Source organism: Macrobrachium rosenbergii, unplaced genomic scaffold, assembly GCF_040412425.1.
Source record: "Macrobrachium rosenbergii isolate ZJJX-2024 unplaced genomic scaffold, ASM4041242v1 60, whole genome shotgun sequence".
Taxonomy (NCBI): Eukaryota; Metazoa; Arthropoda; class Malacostraca; order Decapoda; family Palaemonidae; genus Macrobrachium; species Macrobrachium rosenbergii.
The window spans coordinates 317,645-336,613 of record NW_027100732.1 but is presented as its reverse complement, the minus strand read 5'-3'; the positions used below and the strand labels follow the sequence as shown (position 1 = coordinate 336,613).

General features: G+C 41.9%; 1 protein-coding gene and 1 pseudogene across 1 annotated transcript; one reads left to right on the top strand and one right to left on the bottom strand.

Annotated features, from left to right (window-relative positions):
* Window positions 1–5,716, top strand: part of LOC136838304 (uncharacterized) — a 15,270-nt pseudogene extending 9,554 nt beyond the window's left edge.
* On the bottom strand, window positions 2,171–18,969 carry LOC136838292 (spliceosome RNA helicase DDX39B). Its single transcript, XM_067103171.1, has 10 exons — window positions 18,812–18,969; window positions 14,113–14,324; window positions 13,846–13,973; window positions 12,779–13,055; window positions 12,552–12,670; window positions 10,395–10,526; window positions 8,381–8,527; window positions 7,754–7,891; window positions 7,493–7,629; window positions 2,171–2,659 (listed from the first exon to the last, which is right to left on the bottom strand). Exons 2-9 carry the CDS (start codon window positions 14,321–14,323, stop codon window positions 7,498–7,500), a joined length of 1,284 nt encoding a protein of 427 aa, XP_066959272.1. The 5' UTR covers window position 14,324; window positions 18,812–18,969; the 3' UTR covers window positions 2,171–2,659; window positions 7,493–7,497.

Here is an 18,969-nt window from a genome sequence, read left to right as displayed (position 1 = left end):
AGGGTTTTAATTCTGTAGAAGTCTTATTAAGGGTTTGTTCAATTCTGTAGAAGCCTCAAGGGTTTTAATTCTGTAGAAGTCTTATTAGGGGTTTGTTCAATTCTGTAGAAGCCTCTAGGATTTTAATTCTGTAGAAGTCTTATTAAGGGTTTGTTCAATTTTGTAGAAGCTTCTAGGGTATTAATTCTGTAGAAGTCTTATTAAGGGTTTGTTCAATTTTGTAGAAGCCTCTAGGATTTTAATTCTGTAGAAGTCTTATTAAGGGTTTGTTCAATTTTGTAGAAGCTTCTAGGGTATTAATTCTGTAGAAGTCTTATTAAGGGTTTGTTCAATTTTGTAGAAGCCTCTAGGATTTTAATTCTGTAGAAGTCTTATTAAGGGTTTGTTCAATTTTGTAGAAGCCTCTAGGATTTTAATTCTGTAGAAGTCTTATTAAGGGTTTGTTCAATTCTGTAGAAGCCTCTAGGATTTTAATTCTGTAGAAGTCTTATTAAGGGTTTGTTCAATTTTGTAGAAGCTTCCAGGGTTTTAATTCTGTAGAAGTCTTATTAAGGGTTTGTTCAATTTTGTAGAAGCCTCAAGGGTATTAATTCTGTACAAGTCTTATTAAGGGTTTGTTCAATTTTGTAGAAGCCTCTAGGATTTTAATTCTGTAGAAGTCTTAAGGGTTTGTTCAATTTTGTAGAAGCTTCCAGGGTTTTAATTCTGTAGAATTCTGTAGAAGCCTCAAGGGTTTTAATTCTGTAGAAGTCTTATTAAGGGTTTGTTCAATTTTGTAGAAGCCTCTAGGATTTTAATTCTGTAGAAGTCTTATTAAGGGTTTGTTCAATTTTGTAGAAGCTTCCAGGGTTTTAATTCTGTAGAAGTCTTATTAAGTGTTTGTTCAATTTTGTAGAAGCTTCCAGGGTTTTAATTCTGTAGAAGTCTTATTAAGGGTTTGTTCAATTTTGTAGAAGCTTCAAGGGTTTTAATTCTGTAGAAGTCTTATTAAGGGTTTGTTCAATTTTGTAGAAGCCTCTAGGATTTTAATTCTGTAGAAGTCTTACTAAGGGTTTGTTCAATTCTGTAGAAGCCTCTAGGATTTTAATTCTGTAGAAGTCTTATTAAGGGTTTGTTCAATTTTGTAGAAGCTTCTAGGATTTTAATTCTGTAGAAGTCTTCTTAAGAGTTTGTTCAATTTTGTAGCAGCCTCTAGGATTTTAATTCTATAGAAGTCTTCTTAAGGGTTTGTTCAATTCTGTAGAAGCCTCTAGAATTTTCTTAAAATCTTATTAAGCATTCGATTATTTTTGTAGAAGCCTACACTGTACGGCAGCCATTTCGGAAACCGGGTGTGGTGGCCATCTTGTAAAATGGCTATGGCAGCCATTTTGGACACCCACAATATACTACAGAACTACAAACACTCAAGTCAAACCTCATTTAGTTCTACAGGAAACCAAACCTGAACATTTTCAGTCATAGTTTTCCAAACCGAGAAATATTTTCATAAAAACCACTCAGAAATCATCAACATTTTCAGTCATGGTTTTCCGAACTAAGAAATTATATTTCCATAAAAACCACATCATTTTCAGTCATGGTTTTCCAGACTACGAAATTATATTTCCATAAAAAGCAAAGCCTTTAAAAACCCCACCATTTTCAGTCATGGTTTCCCCAAAATGAAAAATATATTTCCATAAAAACCAACAACTCCAAGACTCAAATTTTCAGTCCAGATTTTCCAAACTAAGAAATTTTATTCACATAAAAACCAAAGACTCCAATTCCTCAAAAATTTGTCAACTGAAATTATACTTCCCTAAAAACCAAAGCCTTTAAACCCCTCAAAACTCTTTAGGCACCGTTTTACAAAAAACATTTTTCATAAAACCCAAAACTTTAAATTCTTTAAATTTTTCAATTACAGATTTACCAAATCCATCTGATAAAAACCAAATTTAACAAGCTCAGAAAAGGGGTCAAAATAATGTCTCCTAAAAATTTCAGTCATGGTTTTACAAAAAAAAAAAAAAAAAAAAAAAAGAAACTACACTTTCATAAAAACCAAAGCCTCCAAAAACCTCAAAATTTCTAGTCATGGTTTTTTTTTAACCATCTGGACCCAAAAGGATATTTTATATATATATAATTTTATATACAAATATCGGATAATAAAATACAGAGAACATTTAATATTATTATTCCTACAAATTATCCTAAACATAGAGAATTGTACTTTTTTCTTCTTTAAAAAAAAAAAAAAAAGGCGCAGAAATTTAGCAGTTGTTCGCGATTCCGGAACGACGGAACAGTTCCCTGGCACAACGGAACACCGAGGGGAACGGCGTTGAATTTACCGCTCCCTCACAAACGGACGAAAAACAAAAGTGATTTTGTTCCGGAAGATCAAAATAAAACTTAAAATACTCAAGAGAAGTTTTTCTACTTATCCAAAACTTTGGTACAAACACTGAAATTCTCATCTTGGGGATTTATCCAAAAATATATATAAATAAAACACATTAGGGAGGGGCAGGCAGGGGGCTTCTTATATACTCCTATATATACGTTGTGACGGGGTCACGTAGGTACTGGGGGTGTCGGGAGAATGGCCACTCCCTCTAGCATCCATCCACGCGCAGGATTCCTTTCATACTTTGCAGCCGCAGGCGTCCTGAAAGGGAACGGAGATTTTAGTGCGCTGGGCCCCCCCAAAAAAACATTAGGTGAACAATTCTATCACGTAAACCCACCATTGCTCTGTTCAACACGTTAGAAGCCTCTTAAAGATAAAATCAAAACTGCCTTGAACATTTCTGTGAGAGAGAGAGAGAGAGAGAGAGAGAGAGAGAGAGAGAGAGAGAGAGAGAGAGAGAGAGAGAAAATCCACCATTGCTCTGTTCAACACGTCGGAAACCTCGATGATAGTCAAAATTGCCTTGAACGCTTCTTTGGGTGCAGAAAAAAAATGAAAGTTCTAGAAAGTTCTTTGGGTGCAGAAAAAAATGAAAGTTGTAAATTGGTAAAATATTTTCAAAAAGGCAAAACGCTTATTTACAAGCTTTTGACACTTGAAACGTCACATTTTCAAAACCCTTTTCTAAAAAAAAATAACAAAAATCAAAAATTTAAGATAAAAAATATATGGGTTTTTCAGGAAAAATATTGTACAAAATTGTAGATTTTATCGTAATTATTGTTCTTAAAAGTTTCTGATATTTAACACATCTTTATAATTTAACAAAATAACGAATATATATCCAATTAAACATGACCAGTACTGATACTTATCCCATGACCAAGAAATTAATAACTAAAGTATATCTTTAAGAACCTTCTTCCAAATCCAATTCATGTTCTCCGATGTTCTGGAATAACTGTGCACGATTATTTCGCTCATTAATTCGAATAACGTCATATACACTGTCTCATCTTTGTTGTGCTTCGACCCTCACAGGGGAATGGGTGTGCGAGCTTATTCCTGAAGTGACATATGTCTTGATGTGCCCATCTTGAAGCGAATGTAAGTATCTTTTGTAAGGGATTATTTAGTGTTACAGTGTATTATTCTAGTCTTAATACAACATTCATTTGAGACGTACTTAGCTGCTTTGGAAACTATTTCAAAATGATACAACATGCAACTGAAAATGCGGACACTCTTGCTGGTTATCTGTAGATGTGTCATTATTGTCACAAAATTAGGATGTAAAGGTGCCTTTTGATTGAACTTTAGGTAGAAATGGGTCGTTTTAAATCTGAAGTATGAAGACGTGTGAAATAATTCATTAAAATTATTTTGAATTATGACACTATAGCCACTAACATTCAACCAATCTAGCAAAGAGGTGCCAATTGTCTGAAAACTTTTAGTTTTTTTTGCAGATATTGCCCACTCCATCTGTGTTCAATAAAATGAATGGACGCGGGGAAAAATACTTGTGATTTTTGTGTGCTATCCTGATTTTTTTTGTTTCTCTCCCTGCAATGGCCTCCATAGCTGTTCTCAAAATTATTTCATTTATTTCTGCCACTACGTTTGAGAGCAGATATTATGAATATTTTTGCACATGAATATATTAGAAAATGGTACTTCTCGCATGTTATTAAAAATATTTCTTCCCTACCACTTCTAGGCTTTGGAACAATCTTCCTGCAGGTGTTTTCCTGATACTTATAATCTTTCTTCCTTCAAGAGACAGGTCTATCATCACCTAAAGTCTTGAGTCCCTTTGTTTTCTCTTTTTCACAACCATGGGCTAGATGAAAGCCAGGAGCTTATCCCACCAGTTTACAGCTTAAAAAAAAAAAAATTAAATCACAACTTGATAATAAGGAAATTTGAATATATTTGATTTCAACTGATAACACGCCCCACAGACAGAGCAAGAAAACCAGATCTAAATAGGGTTAAAAAATTCTCTTGCTAACTTCTTTGTTTCAAATTGTTAGCATCTTTGAATTTTTCCACGCATTAAAAAATATATATATTCTCATGCTAACTTCTTTATTTCCATTTTTTAGGATCGTTACAAGAAAGAGCCAGTGACTCTTTGCAAAGGCAGAGTAAGAACATGGATGAGGACTCTCACACCTCTTTGGAAGGGGAACCATCTACTTCTAAAGCCCACATAAACTTAGTTTCTAATGAAGAACATTTTACCACTTCTGATTTGGGCGAGAACTACTACATTGATTCTAATGTTCAATTGCCTGAGGACACGTCTGATGACGAATCAAGCAGTTCTTCCTCAGAATCAAGCAGTTCTTCCTCAGAATCAAGCAGTTCTTCCTCAGAATCAAGCAGTTCTTCCTCAGAATCAAGCACTTCCTCCTCTGCTTTAGTGGATTCAGACGATTCTGTTAAAGACAAAGATTATGTTCCCGAGCCAGAATTATTGGGTACTACAGAAAAAGACCAGAGTAATGATAGTGATGAATATTCAGGAGATGAAAGTGGTACAGAAGGCATCTTCAATAGTCCAGCGAAGAAAAAAAGGTTTTAAAAGAAAGAGAAACCCACAAACATGGTACAGAAATGCACAGAAAAAACTTAGAAATGAAGGAAAATCTTACAAGATGGCGTCCAAGAATCACCGGGAGAGACCTGCAAGAGCAATGAAGCCTCCTTGCACTGAAAAATGTAGGCTTAAGTGCTTTTCAACCTTTTCAAATGAAGAGAGAGAAACCATATTTAGAGATTATTGGCAATTAGGATCTTTAGAGAAGCAACGATTATTCATATTAAATTGCATGGAACAAATCGAGCCCTCTTACAGATATATTCGTGTTGGTGGAAAGCGACCTCCAAGGAACCTGAATAATGCTTTTTTCTTCAATGTTGATGGTGAAAAAAAGAGTTTGCAAATTATTTTTCAAAAATACTTTAGATATCAACGACAGGCCTATTCGCACAGTACAAGAGAAAAGGGCAAAAGTGGTAGGAGTCCTTATGGAGCCTGAAAAAAAGAGGACAGCACACCAAGACTAAAGGTCTCGACCAATCTACTGTGGACAAAGTACGACAACACATCGATTCCATCCCAAGAATAGAAAGCTCTCCAGAAACGAAAAAAATGTGGACAAAACAACTACTCCATCTACCCATGCTGTCGCAGTGTATGGCCTACAAGCAGTCTTCTCTCTTCCCAAAGGAGAAGTTTCTCACTTCTACTATACATCAAAGCTCAACGTTCTGAACTTCACTATCTATGATTTTAAAGTCCAATGAATGTTATTGCTGTGTGTGGGACGAATCAAATGGTCACAGAGGTGTGAATGAATTGGGTAGCTGTGTACTAGATTTCATGAAAAAATGCTCAGAAAAGGGAATTACTGATATAACATTCTATTCTGATAATTGTGGTGGCCAGCAGAAAAACAAATTCATGCTCTCATTGTACCTATACGCAGTCAACTTCTTGAATATTAAATCTGTTACTCACAAGTACTTGATTCGAGGGCACACCCAGAATGAGGGCGATTCTGCCCATTCGCTCATTGAACGAAATATGAAAAGGCTTGAAAAAAAGTGGGCCAATTTTCCTGCCTGAATCTTTCATTACCGGAATCAGAACAGCAAAAAAGAGGAGAACCATTCAAAGTAAAAGAAATGACCTTGAAGATTTCCTTAACATAAAACTGATTGCAACAGATTTGGGTTCTTTGAACATGAAAGGCATCAAGATGAACCAGATTAAAGCTTTGAAATTATCAAGCGAGTCACCCTGCTCAGTTTTCTGCAAAAACTCTTATCAGAAGGATTTTCATGAAGTGATTGTACTTAAAAAGAAGAAGAGTGAAAACCTTTAGAACATCTACTCATTTGTTTCTTTCATTAGATACTTCTGTTACAATGCATTTTTGTCTGTTCAACTATTTTAGTCTAAGAAACGTTCACCAAAAGCATAAAATTGCCAAAGGTAATAATTAAACAGGTAGCTAAAAACTTTATGAGATGTTATTTCACATCGCTTATGTTTTTTCTATGTTCATGGATGGGAATTATTATTTTCTTTCTTTCATAGATACATGAATAAACATTTATGTTTGCTCTTTTTTCTATCTATAATGTTGCTATTTCCAAGACTTAGTTCTAGTCTAATAAAAGTTCTCGTTGAGGCTTAAAATGACCAAAGTTATTTCTTATGTTTTTGTCTCTGCCTATAAATGAGAATTATTTTTTTATTCAAGAGATGCTGATTATTTTGCTATGTTTTACAGAATAAATCTGAAAGTTTATTCAGCGTTTTTCTTGTCCTTATCATTTGCTAACTACAATGAAGGAGCGTCATTTTATTCACTTTACTAAAAATCCTTCCTTTAAAACACAATAGTTTTGTAGATATAACGTATTATTTGTTGTTATTATCAACTTTGTCTTTAGTTTTGGATTCATAACGTCACAAGTTCGTATCATGTTTATTAAAACTGCTATAATAATATTTAAATTTGAAAAAATTAAGTCTAGACTGCCTTAGTTCTCTTCACTAACAAATTTTGCATCAAATAAGTCAATACAGAGTTTTTCAATCGCTGGCGAATATTTGTAATCATGTGTCAAAAGGTAAATACCTCTCTAGTGAAAAATGAGGATTTTTGAGATATGACATTATTCGAATTAATGAGCGATTTGTTCTGGAAAACACACCATTTCCAGGAGTAAAATGAACACGAGGGTCCTGAACCTTTGACGCAACTGGCAGAGAGAAGAGCCCCATTAACTGCCCTTGTTTGTCGTTCGTTTCTTGGTTTAGTTTTAAAGAGGCTAACGTGACTGAACACTCGTTCGCATTCAGCGAGTAAAAGAGCAGTCAAGAGCTTTTGCATCTGGTACGCTGTCCTATCTGGACCGCGAGTTGCAGAAAAGCGTAGAAAGATGCAAAGTTGCAGAGAAGCAAAAAAAGAAAAATGCAGGTCATCAACGTTGCCTCATGTGACCTGCTTAACATAAACCACTCTCCATTAGGACTCCTCAAGACAAAACTGCCCACCGCCGGCAGCCTACCTCGTTTAACGGCCCTCGATGTAGGACGACAGGTCGATCTCGTCGGGCAGCTCCGTGATGTTGACGTCGAATCTTTCCTGGACCTCGTTGAGCGTCTTGGCGTCGCCCTCCTCGCTGACGAAGGTGATGGCCAGGCCCTGAAAGTACCGTCGGGCATTAAAGAATGGAAACCACGAAACTCAAAGACTGCAAATCGGCACCCGAGAACGCCGGCCATTTTGAAACAAGAACGAGAAACCTGAAGGAGAGGCGGATACGCACCTTCGTGCCGAAACGACCGGCACGGGCCACTCTGTGGAGGTAGGTGTCGCTGTCTTCGGGCATGTCATAGTTGAAGACGATGTTGACTCGCTCAATGTCCATGCCGCGGCCGAACAGGTTGGTGGCGACCAAGATACGCTGCGGGGGGGAATAAGTCGTTTAGCTTGATGTGAACATAAAAATCCCTTGATATTGTGCATAAAGAGACCTTAGATATTGTGCATAAAAAAATATGCATCAAAAGACCTTGATACTATTAAAAAATACGACCTGATATGGTGCATAAAAAATTTGATATTGTGCAACGAGACCTTGATATTGTGTAAGAGGTCCCTGATATTGTGTAAGAGGATGCTGATATTGTGCAAGAGGTCCCTGATATTGTGTAACAAGACCTTGATATTAAAAAATGACCTGATACTGTGTAGGAGGACCTTGGGTACTGTTCAAAAATGGCCAGGATATTGTGCAATTGAACCACCCCTGATATTGTGCAAAAAATGACTTCAAATTATTGCGTTAATAAGAAAAAAATTTTGAGTGGAAATAAATTGTTGAAAAAAAACTTGATATTGTGCAAAAACACCTTGATATTGTGCAAAAGGACTTGACGCACGCAACACCCACCTTCTGGAAATCCTTGAACTGCTGGTAACGGCTCAGTCTCTCTTCCTGGCTCATGGCTCTGTGGATGGCAATGGCGGGGAAGTTCTGCTCGACGAGGAGCTGGGCGAGGGCCATGCAGCGCTGGACGCTCTTCACGAAGATCACCACCTGGAAAGGGTGCCGTTACAGTGGGACGTTGTCGATGACCAGGTGCCCAATGGGCGATATTTTTTTTTAACAATATGTCCGCAGGGATTTTATCCATCGTAAAAATGTCAAGATCTTTACGGCGGTACGAATCCCCGGCTGGATGAGAATGGCATTGGGTTCAAAAGCTGCCTTTTTTTATCATTTTCCTGGACGTGGGTTGTTGGTCCACCTACCAAATATTGGGTTTCGGGCATCGGGAATGCTCGGAGAAAACCGTCTGGAGTTTAATAGATTTCAAAAGTTGAAATATTGGGTTTCGAGCATCTGGAGTTTAATAGACTTCAAAAGATGAAATATTGGGTTTCGTGCATTGGGAACGCTCGGAGAAAACCGTCTGGAGTTTAATAGATTTCAAAAGCTGAAATATTGGGTTTCGAGCATCGGGAGCGCTCGGAGAAAATAGTCTGGAGTTTAATAGATTTCAGAAGACGAAATATTGGGTTTCGGGCATAGGGAACGCTCGGAGAAAACCGTCTGGAGTTTAATAGATTTCAAAAGATGAAAAATACTGGGTTTCGGGCATCGGGAACGTTCGGAGAAAATCGTCTGGCGTTTAATAGATTTCAAAAGATGAAAAACATTGGGTTTCGAGCATCGGGAACGCTCGGAGAAAACCGTCTGGAGTTTAATAGATTTCAAAAGTCGAAATATTGGGTTTAGAGCATCGGGAACGCTCGGAGAAAACCGTCTGGAGTTTAAACAGATCTCAACAAAGGGCAACTTCTGTAGCCGCTGATGTTCGGTATGATGGCGGAGACCATTTTATTGCAAAACCAAGAACATTTTGCTCCAACGGCAATTTGACTGTACTGAATAAGTTTCATGTCATGAAGGAAAATAAGTTCATCAGGTCTTACAACGAAAAAGCCAATTTGGTTAATGACATTACAAATTTTTTTGATTTTTCGGCTAAAATTTAGGTGACAATCATAACATTTATGTTAAGACTGATCATATCTATCTGTTTATTTAAAAAGACAAGTCTATTTTAGGAAATACTTTCTTATTCTTAAGCCTTAAATGTGAGCTTTTCAGTCGAGAAACATGCCAAGTGCCGTTTTTAAAAGATAATAAATTAAATTGAAAAATACTCTGACCCAGGACGGCGCTTGGCACGTTTCTCGACTGATAGCCTCATGTGTATTTTGCAGAAACTTCCAGAATTTCAAAAAATACAAAAGCTGGGATTCAAAGGGTTAATGTGGGTTCGTTCCGTATGAACAGGTTTCATCGACATCTTTAATTTTACTTTTTAATTGCAGCCACTTCTGAAAAAAGGTCAGCTACTCGCATCAAAGGACGACGGCGTAGAACATCACGAAGGGACTTTGCTTAAAGAGGAATAAAAAAGGATTGAGAGGCTCCACACGAGGAGGACCTTTCCGTAGCTGGACTACAGACAATTGTTATACAGGGTAGAAAGGAAGACGGAAGGACGAGAACGAACAGCTGGGGTTCGACGGGTGGCTGCAAAGGCACCTGCAGGAGGGGGACTAGGGAATTGTAGTCCCTGAAGGAGGGAGGGGGGGGACAAGGAACTTAGGTCCCTGAAGGGGGGGACAAGGAAATTATGGTTCCCTGAAGGATGGAGGGGGAGGGGACAAGGAAATTAAGGTCCTTGAAGGAGGGGGCACAGAAATTATGGTTCCTGAAGGAGGGGAGGGGGACAAGGAACTTAGGTCCCTGAAGGAGGGGGACAAGGAAATTATGGTTCCTGAAGGAGGGGGACATGGAGATTATGGTCCCACAGAACGCCAACACCTGTCGCGACCCACTCCCGAAGGGCAACCTGAAAAGGAACCTGGTCAACACCGCGCAGACGTACCTGGTTGAACTCGAGGGCGTCGAGCAGCTCGAACAGCTTGCGGTTCTTTTCGTTCTCCTTGATCTTGACGTAGTGCTGCTGGAGACCGTGTAGGGTCAGTTTGGCTTCGTCGTCGACGTACACTTCCATAGGCTGTAGAAATAAAATCACCAACATCCTAATGTTAACGCCTAGAGCTCACAACGGTACCTACCTAAAAAGGGCCTACCTGCTCCCAACAAACGGACACAAGGAGACCATTTGCCTTACGGGCGTCAAGGTTTGGCTACAGCTCCGGCTAATTTAAAAAGGTGTCCACTTCCCCGGGGCAAACTCAAAATTGGTTAAATCTCGTTACAAAAGTCTCTCTCTCTCTCTCATTCGTGCAAGCTTTAATCACGACTGGAAGCAAATCAAAAGGAAAACAAGGCCTACGTCGATCAATCAATCGCTCGCACTCTGCACGTTCAATTCTGCCGCTCGCACGCCACACACACAAGCCCAAAAAAAAACCTGCAAGGAATTCGTCAATCAATACGTTAAATCTCCCCCCAAAGTGGACACAGTATCAAGTCCCTCCTTAAAAAACAAAACATTCAAAAGGCATACAAAAAATAATTTCGTGAAGACGGCAAAACTCGTGCCAACCTCGTACACAAGCACTTAACTAAATCTACTGTCTGCTGCGTCCCCCCCCCCAAAAAAAAAGGAAGACACCCCTCTTGCTTAGGACTACCACCACCTCCATACAACCATACCAATCCCGTTCCCCCAAGCGGTTCCCCGAAACCTTCACCGTCCCGGGGTTGGGTGATGGAATGAATGGGAGGGTAGCAAGGTGGTCTCACCACCTCTCGAGGGCACATTGGCTTCCACCACTCCTACGTGCTTGCTCTTTTCTCTCTCTCTCTCTCTCCTTCCTTCCTTCATCGTCCTCCTCCACCTGCGAGGACTTGCAGAGTGCACCGACGAACGTGTGAGTGTGTGTGTGTGTGTTTGATTGCGCGTGTGAAGGACTGTGGCTCAAAGGACAGAGATAGAGGTTAGAGGATGACCAGGGATGTCTAGTGGGTGGATTCAGGATGCAAGGTCAGAGGATGTCGGGATACTTCCGAGGATATCGCTAGTAGTAGCAGTCTCGTGTCGGATGCGATTTGTGGTCGGGGGCATGCAATGACGGTGAGGATTGTGATCGTGATCAAGAGGGCCGCGCCCGTGATGAGATGGTCGGTGATTTCGAGAATGGTTCGTGGGGGGGCGTGAGGATGTGGAGGACTGAAATGGGGATGCTCTGCCGTCACAACGTACAAAACCTCTTCAAAACCCGTTCGGTCAAATCGCGGAGGATCCAGCAACGGTCAAAAAGTCTGACTGGATCCTTGGAGTAGTCTTCCAAATACCAGGCCTCAGAAAACCCAACTTGAAACCAAACCGAGTCGCGACTAAACCAACGAACCCTAGCTATCTAACGACCCTACGGCTAAGTCCCGAAGCTATTTCTAAACCAACCGACACCTCAAGAACCCACTAAAATCGACAGCCCTGATCTAGATACGTGCTACGCAACGCTAACCCAACGAGAACCTGTCAACACCAGAGACGGCAACAAGCAACGCAAAGCCCAAATCTCGAAAACCAAGCTAGCGCCCCAGGGCTCCAGTCCCTAACGCATATTGTCACCTGGAGCCCTCGACCAGTCAGATTGTGAGGAGAGTAAAGTCGCCATAATTCAGTCAGTGCAGGCTACCCTAACGGACCACCAGAGGACCCTACGTTGATTGAATCGACCCTAGAGAACATTAACCTTCGTCAAGCAGGGTCCAACACCACGTCGGTACAGGTCAAGGCGTTCTGTTAAGTGAGGCATCGCGGCGGCGGCCGCCGCGGCGTCAAGACAAACGACCCGAGGAAACCACTACGCAATGGGGCTCGACGAAAAGACTTCCGTCCCTATCTCGGACCAGAGCGGAAACACTCTCTCTTGCTCAATCAAGGTGGAGGACGAGACGCTGCACGGTAGCGACGCCTCGGCAACGGAGGTTCCGGAGCGAGGGTCTCCGCCAGACCAACGAGGGTGACGGCGGCGGCTACTAGGGTGCCGGAGAACACGCGGCAGGAGTGGCAGAAAGGCCCCGGCAGCAGCAGAAGATACAACAACAACGTCTCGGGTTTAATTACATCTTGCATGAACTTCTTGCAAACGGGCCGAATCTCCTTGCTCAGCGTGGCACTGAACATCATGACCTGCTTCTCGTGCGGCGTGTTGCGGAAGATTTCCTGGACGTCGCGGCGCATGTCTGCAAGAAAGGGCGACTCGTCAGCCTTCTCCAAAGATACATGAAAAAATGCCCAGTACCCAGACGAGACGTCTCATAAAAGGGGACGTTGCAAAGAGGCCCACTCACCCAACTGTTCCAGCATCTTGTCGCACTCGTCGAGGACGAAGTGCTTCAGGTTCTTCAGGTTGAGCTTCTTGTTGCGGATCAGAGCCAGCAGCCTGCCCGGGGTGCCCACGACGATGTGGGGGCAGTTGCTCTTCAGCGTCTCCTCGTCCTTGTTGACCTTCATGCCGCCGAAGAAGACGCCCACCTTCACTGTCGGCATGTACTTGGTGAAGCGCTCGTACTCCTTGGCGATCTGGTAGGCAAGTTCCCTGGTGTGGCACATGACCAGGACGCAGACCTGCGGGCATTAAGCAGATTTTAGGGGGAAGTCGACAAATTACACCTGAACGACCCTTCCATTCTACTTGAGATTGTCAAGTGATAAACTTTATGTCCCACCAGAGAAATTACACCTCAATGGCCCTTCCATTCTGCTTGATATTCTGAAGAGTGACAAATTTTGTATCCCACCAGACAAATTAGACCTCAATGACCCTTCCATTCTGCTTGAGATTCTGTAGAGGAAGTGACTAAATTTTATATCCCACTGCCCCTTCCATTCTCCTTGAGATTCTGTAGAGAAAGTGACAAAATTTTATATCCCACTGCCCCTTCCATTCTGCTTGAGATTCTGTAGAGTGACAAAATTTTACATCCCACCAGACAATAAAACCTCAATGACCCTTCCATTCTGCTTGAGATTCTGTAGCGAAGTGACAAATCTTATATCCCACCAAATTACACCTGTACTGGAGACACTGTATAGCAAAAATAGTGACAAACTTTGGGGACCCACCAATTAAACTACACCTGAACGTCCCTGACATCATTTCAGACGTCGAAGACAAGTGACAAATTACCCCTGAACGCCCTTACATTTCCCTGGAGAAAGCAACGCCACGTTTTCGGGACCCACCAACGAAATTATACCCGAAGGCCCTTACAATTTACTAGACATATTGCAGAAGTGATAAATTTTATACCCAACTAGACAAAATACCCCCTGAATACCCGCTTCTATTGAACTCTGAACATCAAAAGGGACAAAATTTTAGATGAAACGAAGACTCGAGACTCCTCCTCCTCACCTGCCCGTCGACCGGGTCCAACTGCTGGAGGGTGGCCAGGACAAAGACGGCAGTCTTGCCCATACCCGACTTGGCCTGGCACAGGATGTCCATGCCCAGGACGGCCTGGGGGATGCACTCGTGCTGGACTGAAAGGCAAAAGGAGAAACCATTAAAATCGGTTCAAATTTCGGGAACGTACTCGTCCCGTCCGAAGGTTATTTCAAATTCCCGGAACGGGTATTTTTGACCTCCGGGGTCGGCCCCAAAGCGGGGATGCGCCCGTACCTTCCGAGGGATGCTCAAAGCCGCAGTCGACGATGGCCCTCAGGATCTCCGGCTTCAGCAGGAAGTCCCTGAAGCCCGAGGAGTGGATGGACACGTAGGTACCCTTGACGTCCTTCTTGGCCGGGGTGGCCTTGGCGGCATCGGCCCCTGCCTCTACCGCTGTCTCCTCCTCCTCTTCGTAGTCGAGGAGCTCGGTCTCTTGGTCGGCCATTCTGGAAGAGAGGGTTGAAAATCAGCGGAAAATTTAACACATTCAATCTTGATGTTAGTTAATTCTACTCTGTCGATTCATCAAGAGCGGAAAAGCCGTCGCATTTCGCACCGGACCGTCCGCCTGTTACTTACCGGAGCCTTACCCGACCAGAGGGGCGGGACTTCGACCAAATCCCCTCCACCGATACCTTCTCCTGCCACTTCCGACACACCCACACCCCTCCCCTGCCCCCCAAAATCTGCCGTCGACCCCAGTTCTGGGGCGGCAAGTCGAGAATTTTCGCAGCTTCTTACGACCCCAATCCTTACGTTTAGTTTTCCCATCATTACATATTGATTTTTTACCGTTTCCATCATTCAATTCCTCAAAATCTGACTTGAGAATGACAGGCTGGACCCTGACCTTTCCTAGACACCCTTACCCTGACCAGACCTTCGCAATCTAAGTGCCATGCCCTGACCTGGCTAGGAGGGGCGTGGGGGGGGATTTGGCAGCAGGACCCCCCCCCCTCCACAAATCGTTACAATGAACGTCAAGAAAATAGCCTTTCAATTTCCTTTTAAAAGAATTTATTGTTTCGCTTTCTTTTACATCTGAAGGAAGTGTATTCCACAAAACAGGCGGCCCCCTCACTGATAAGGCTCGCTCAGCTAATTTAGTCCCAGTACGTTTAACCACCAAGTTATCTGTTTGCCTCGCTATTCTGACAGCGTTTTCCTCCTACTGTCTCTATCTCTGTAACTCTTTCTGATGGTTGTGAATTGCGCTGCTTAACCATGAATAAAGCAAGGTCACATTCTATTTGCTCTTTAATTTTGAACCATTCGAGCTTCTTTATGAATATGAAATTAAGCTCAGCACTGGCGATTCAACGACCCTTTTTCTCGAGTCAAAGTCAAAAGATTCCTCGTGTCCGTTCAAAAACACTAAAATGCCATTTGCTTTCTTACATATAGATTCTATATGACCATTAAATGTCAGATTGCTATCTATATATATAAACCTCGATTTTTTACACGCTTACTCGCGCTCAGAAGAGACGTACCAGCTCTGATAACCAGATCCGACGGTATTCTATCTATATATTGGCGAGAGCCTACAAATATAAACCGAGTCTTATTTGTGTTGATTTTCAAACCGTTTTGGCAGAAGTAGGAATTGACTCGATCCATCGTCCCTTCCATATTTCTTACGAGAGCGTCTAGGTTTTCATATTTATTGCAAGGAATGAATTGTGCATCATCAGCAAATTGAACAAGTTCACAAGCATGCGCAATACTTTGCAAGTCATTGACAAAAATATTAAATCAAATCGGACCTAAGACCGATCCCTGAGGCACTCCACAATTAACGTTTTTCTTAGTTGAAATATAAGAATCCGTTTTCACAGACTGAAAGCGATTGGATGAGTAGTCTTCAAGCCAAAATTTATCAATGCGAAGTGACGCCATCTTATTCAGGAGCACTGGATGAGACGCGCTATCGAAAGCTTTCGACAAATCACAAAGAGCCAGCAAGGAAATTTCGCCTTTATCTACATCTTTATACGAGCCTTCCGTAACCTTTGTTAACGCAGTCTGGGTTGACATTCGGCTCCTAAATCCACGCTGTGCGTCTGACAGAAGGTGATTAAGATAGGTATTCACACATCGGAGTTACCAATGCCTGAATTTACCTTTATTCCTTTTACATTCGTAGAATTTTTTTGTTATTGATATTCATTCTGGCTGACCGAATTAAGGATGCTACCTTTTTCTTCGACTTCTTATACTCGTCAAAACGATCGACTCTATTCGAATGATTAAAAATGGTCTCGAATCGATCTCTCTTCTCCATTTCAGTTTTAATTTCCTCAGTAATCCACGGCGCTGGTGGTCTGGTCATTTCCCGGGTAACAATAGGCGCGCAAGAGGCTACTTCAATCTTTATTACATCCTTTTTATTTGTAACTAGAACGTCTGTGAGGGATCTTGAATAAGGGGTGATACGGGTAGGCTTATCAATGACCTGAGCACAATTTGATAAATTTACAATATTGCTTAACTCTGGCCGGTTTTTCAGCCGATCATCGTTCAGGCCACCCAATAAAAAGAAATTCTCGTTTTCCGTTAACGTTCCCTGCAATTTATCGTGTATGTAATCAAATGTATTTACTGGAGCATCTGGGTGACGGTAAAGCGACCCCACAATTATGGTTGGTAATTTGCGCAACTGTATTTTCACCCCGGCACCTTCGATTCCTCCACAGGACGGAATTATATTTCTCATTTGAACACATCTCGGGTCATTTCTAACACGGATGCAGACACCTCCACCTCGTCCACCATCGCACCTAAACAAATTATAGCCTTCAATTCCCACATATTGGTCAAGAATATTCGGTTCTAACCAAGTTTCGGAGACGCAAAGAACATCGATTTTCTTGTCGACGATCGACAACTTTAATTCATCGAGACATCTCAATAGGGACCTTGCGTTAACGTGAGCTATATGAAGATAGCCTTCCTTTCTCAGTGTACTTTCGGCGACGTCTTCGTTGCCCAACCCGTGACCTGTGAAAGCACCCTCTCGACAAAGCTTACTCTCATGACCTAATTTTCTACAGTTCCCGCACCTCAACTGACGATCGTGGCGGCAGTTACGGGCATGGTGATTGAACTCACCACATTTATAACAACCATTTAGCTTCCCCTTATGGAACTGAGAATTGTAATTTGGTTGATTAAACTCTACCTGGTCAGGTCAAGGCACAGAGCCTTAAATCTGGTTAAAGTTTATAATTCACACCAATTCTAAGCTCGGGAAAGGGTATATACATGCGCCTCCGTACCACAGCATTTCAGGGTCCCCTTAAAAAAAAAAAAAAAAAAAAAAAAAAAGTGGGGGGGGGGGTGTCTAGTACCTGTCCGCTGGGGGCCCTAAAATAGACCAAAAAACCGGCAAATGCCACGAACTGACGGTGGTTACTGTTCCGGCTGGGAAACTATCATTTTTGCCAAGGACTCAAGAATCTTAAAAAACATTAAAATAAATTGCAGTTTACGGAAAAAAAAAAAATAAAAATAAATAAGAGCGGGACCTGGCAAATCGTCAAAACGAACTCCCACGTCCTCGGCCCAGGGTTCATTCCAGTCTGCGAACGAACGGAGTGGGCATACAGGTAGATACATCATCGCTGATGGCGCCCAAAGGCCCACTTGTATCCATCCAAGTGGGCCACAAACTGCGCTAACAAGGCAACACGAAAAAAAAAAAACGGTAATATCATCCGCCCTTGGGGGCCAATATACAGCGGCATCACGTGATCTGGCCTAGGCTACCCTCCCGCAGGATCTAACCAGACCTACCTTTACCTAACCTAGGGATCAAGAACTCCCTCAGATGATACCCAGACCTAAGCATCAGCTCCACATCAGGTATTACCTTGGAAATTGACAGAGGGGACCTTTTGGGAAATAAATGGAGCTTTATTCACCCGGGGGGCACAGCCCCCTGGGATAGGTAACACGGCCTACTAGGTTAGGTTACGGTACTATAGTATGGTTCCTTTCATAAGATTTAATTAGCCAATCTCTTCTTGAACATATGGCTCCATACAGCCCATTACTGAGAAATGCCATAAAAAAGTCAAATTCCAAGGTAATACCCCCCTGCGGTGTTCAGTCACTAAGGCTACCCTAACCCTCCCTTAGACTGACCTCTCTTGGGGTGCTGTGCCCTCCCCTGACAAGACCTGACCAATTGGGGATGACCTATAGCCATTTTATTACGGGGTGACCCTTAATGGGTCTCCCTATACTGACTAGGTGCATAAAATGCCAACCCAACCCCTCCCCCCCCCTTTGACCCTATGGGGACGCTATCCTTACAACGCCAACTTGGAAAAATTAAACCCTTTAAAATGAGATCAAAGGTCATCTCCTGGCCCTTAAAATAAGGGGTAGGGGCCATTAAAATCTTTAAAATATGAACAACGGGTACCTTACGATCCCTAGGGTCCTACGAACCTTAAATTAAGGGCTACGTGTCCATTAACACCCCTTAAACCATTGGAAACGCGGGCTAAGGGTTTGAAAGCTTAGTATACACAAAATTAAGCTGCTTAAGGTTAAAAAGCTTCACATATAAAAATTTAGGAAAAATTTGAACGTTTTCACACAATATGACGCCCAAGCTTAAATCAATTATATAGGGTTAATTTATAAAAAAAAATAATGTTAAAATATATTGAGATTCAATTTCAAACAGGCAAAATGAGGCAAAATTCGCGGGGAACGTCAAAAATATATTTTATTATAAATAAATGAAATACGGGTAGGGTTGAAGACCTCACAAAATGGCGGCATCAGTCGCCGGCCGGCGTCACGCGCCAAATTACAAAATCCCACTTCCCGTCAAATACACGCACCTAAATGCGCTCAAAATAGGTCCTAACGCAAGCATATACCTTCACCTGAATAAAACGGTGTGGTTAATTACACTCACTTGATTTAGGGTGGTTTTGTTGCACTAAATAACAGAGACTGTAGGAGCGACGTCGAGTTCACACCGCGTGTTGGAAGCGACTGAGACCGGGATATTGATTGAAACCGCCAGATGTCCTTCCGGGAGATGCCATCGTCGGATGCTTCTGAAGTTATCGT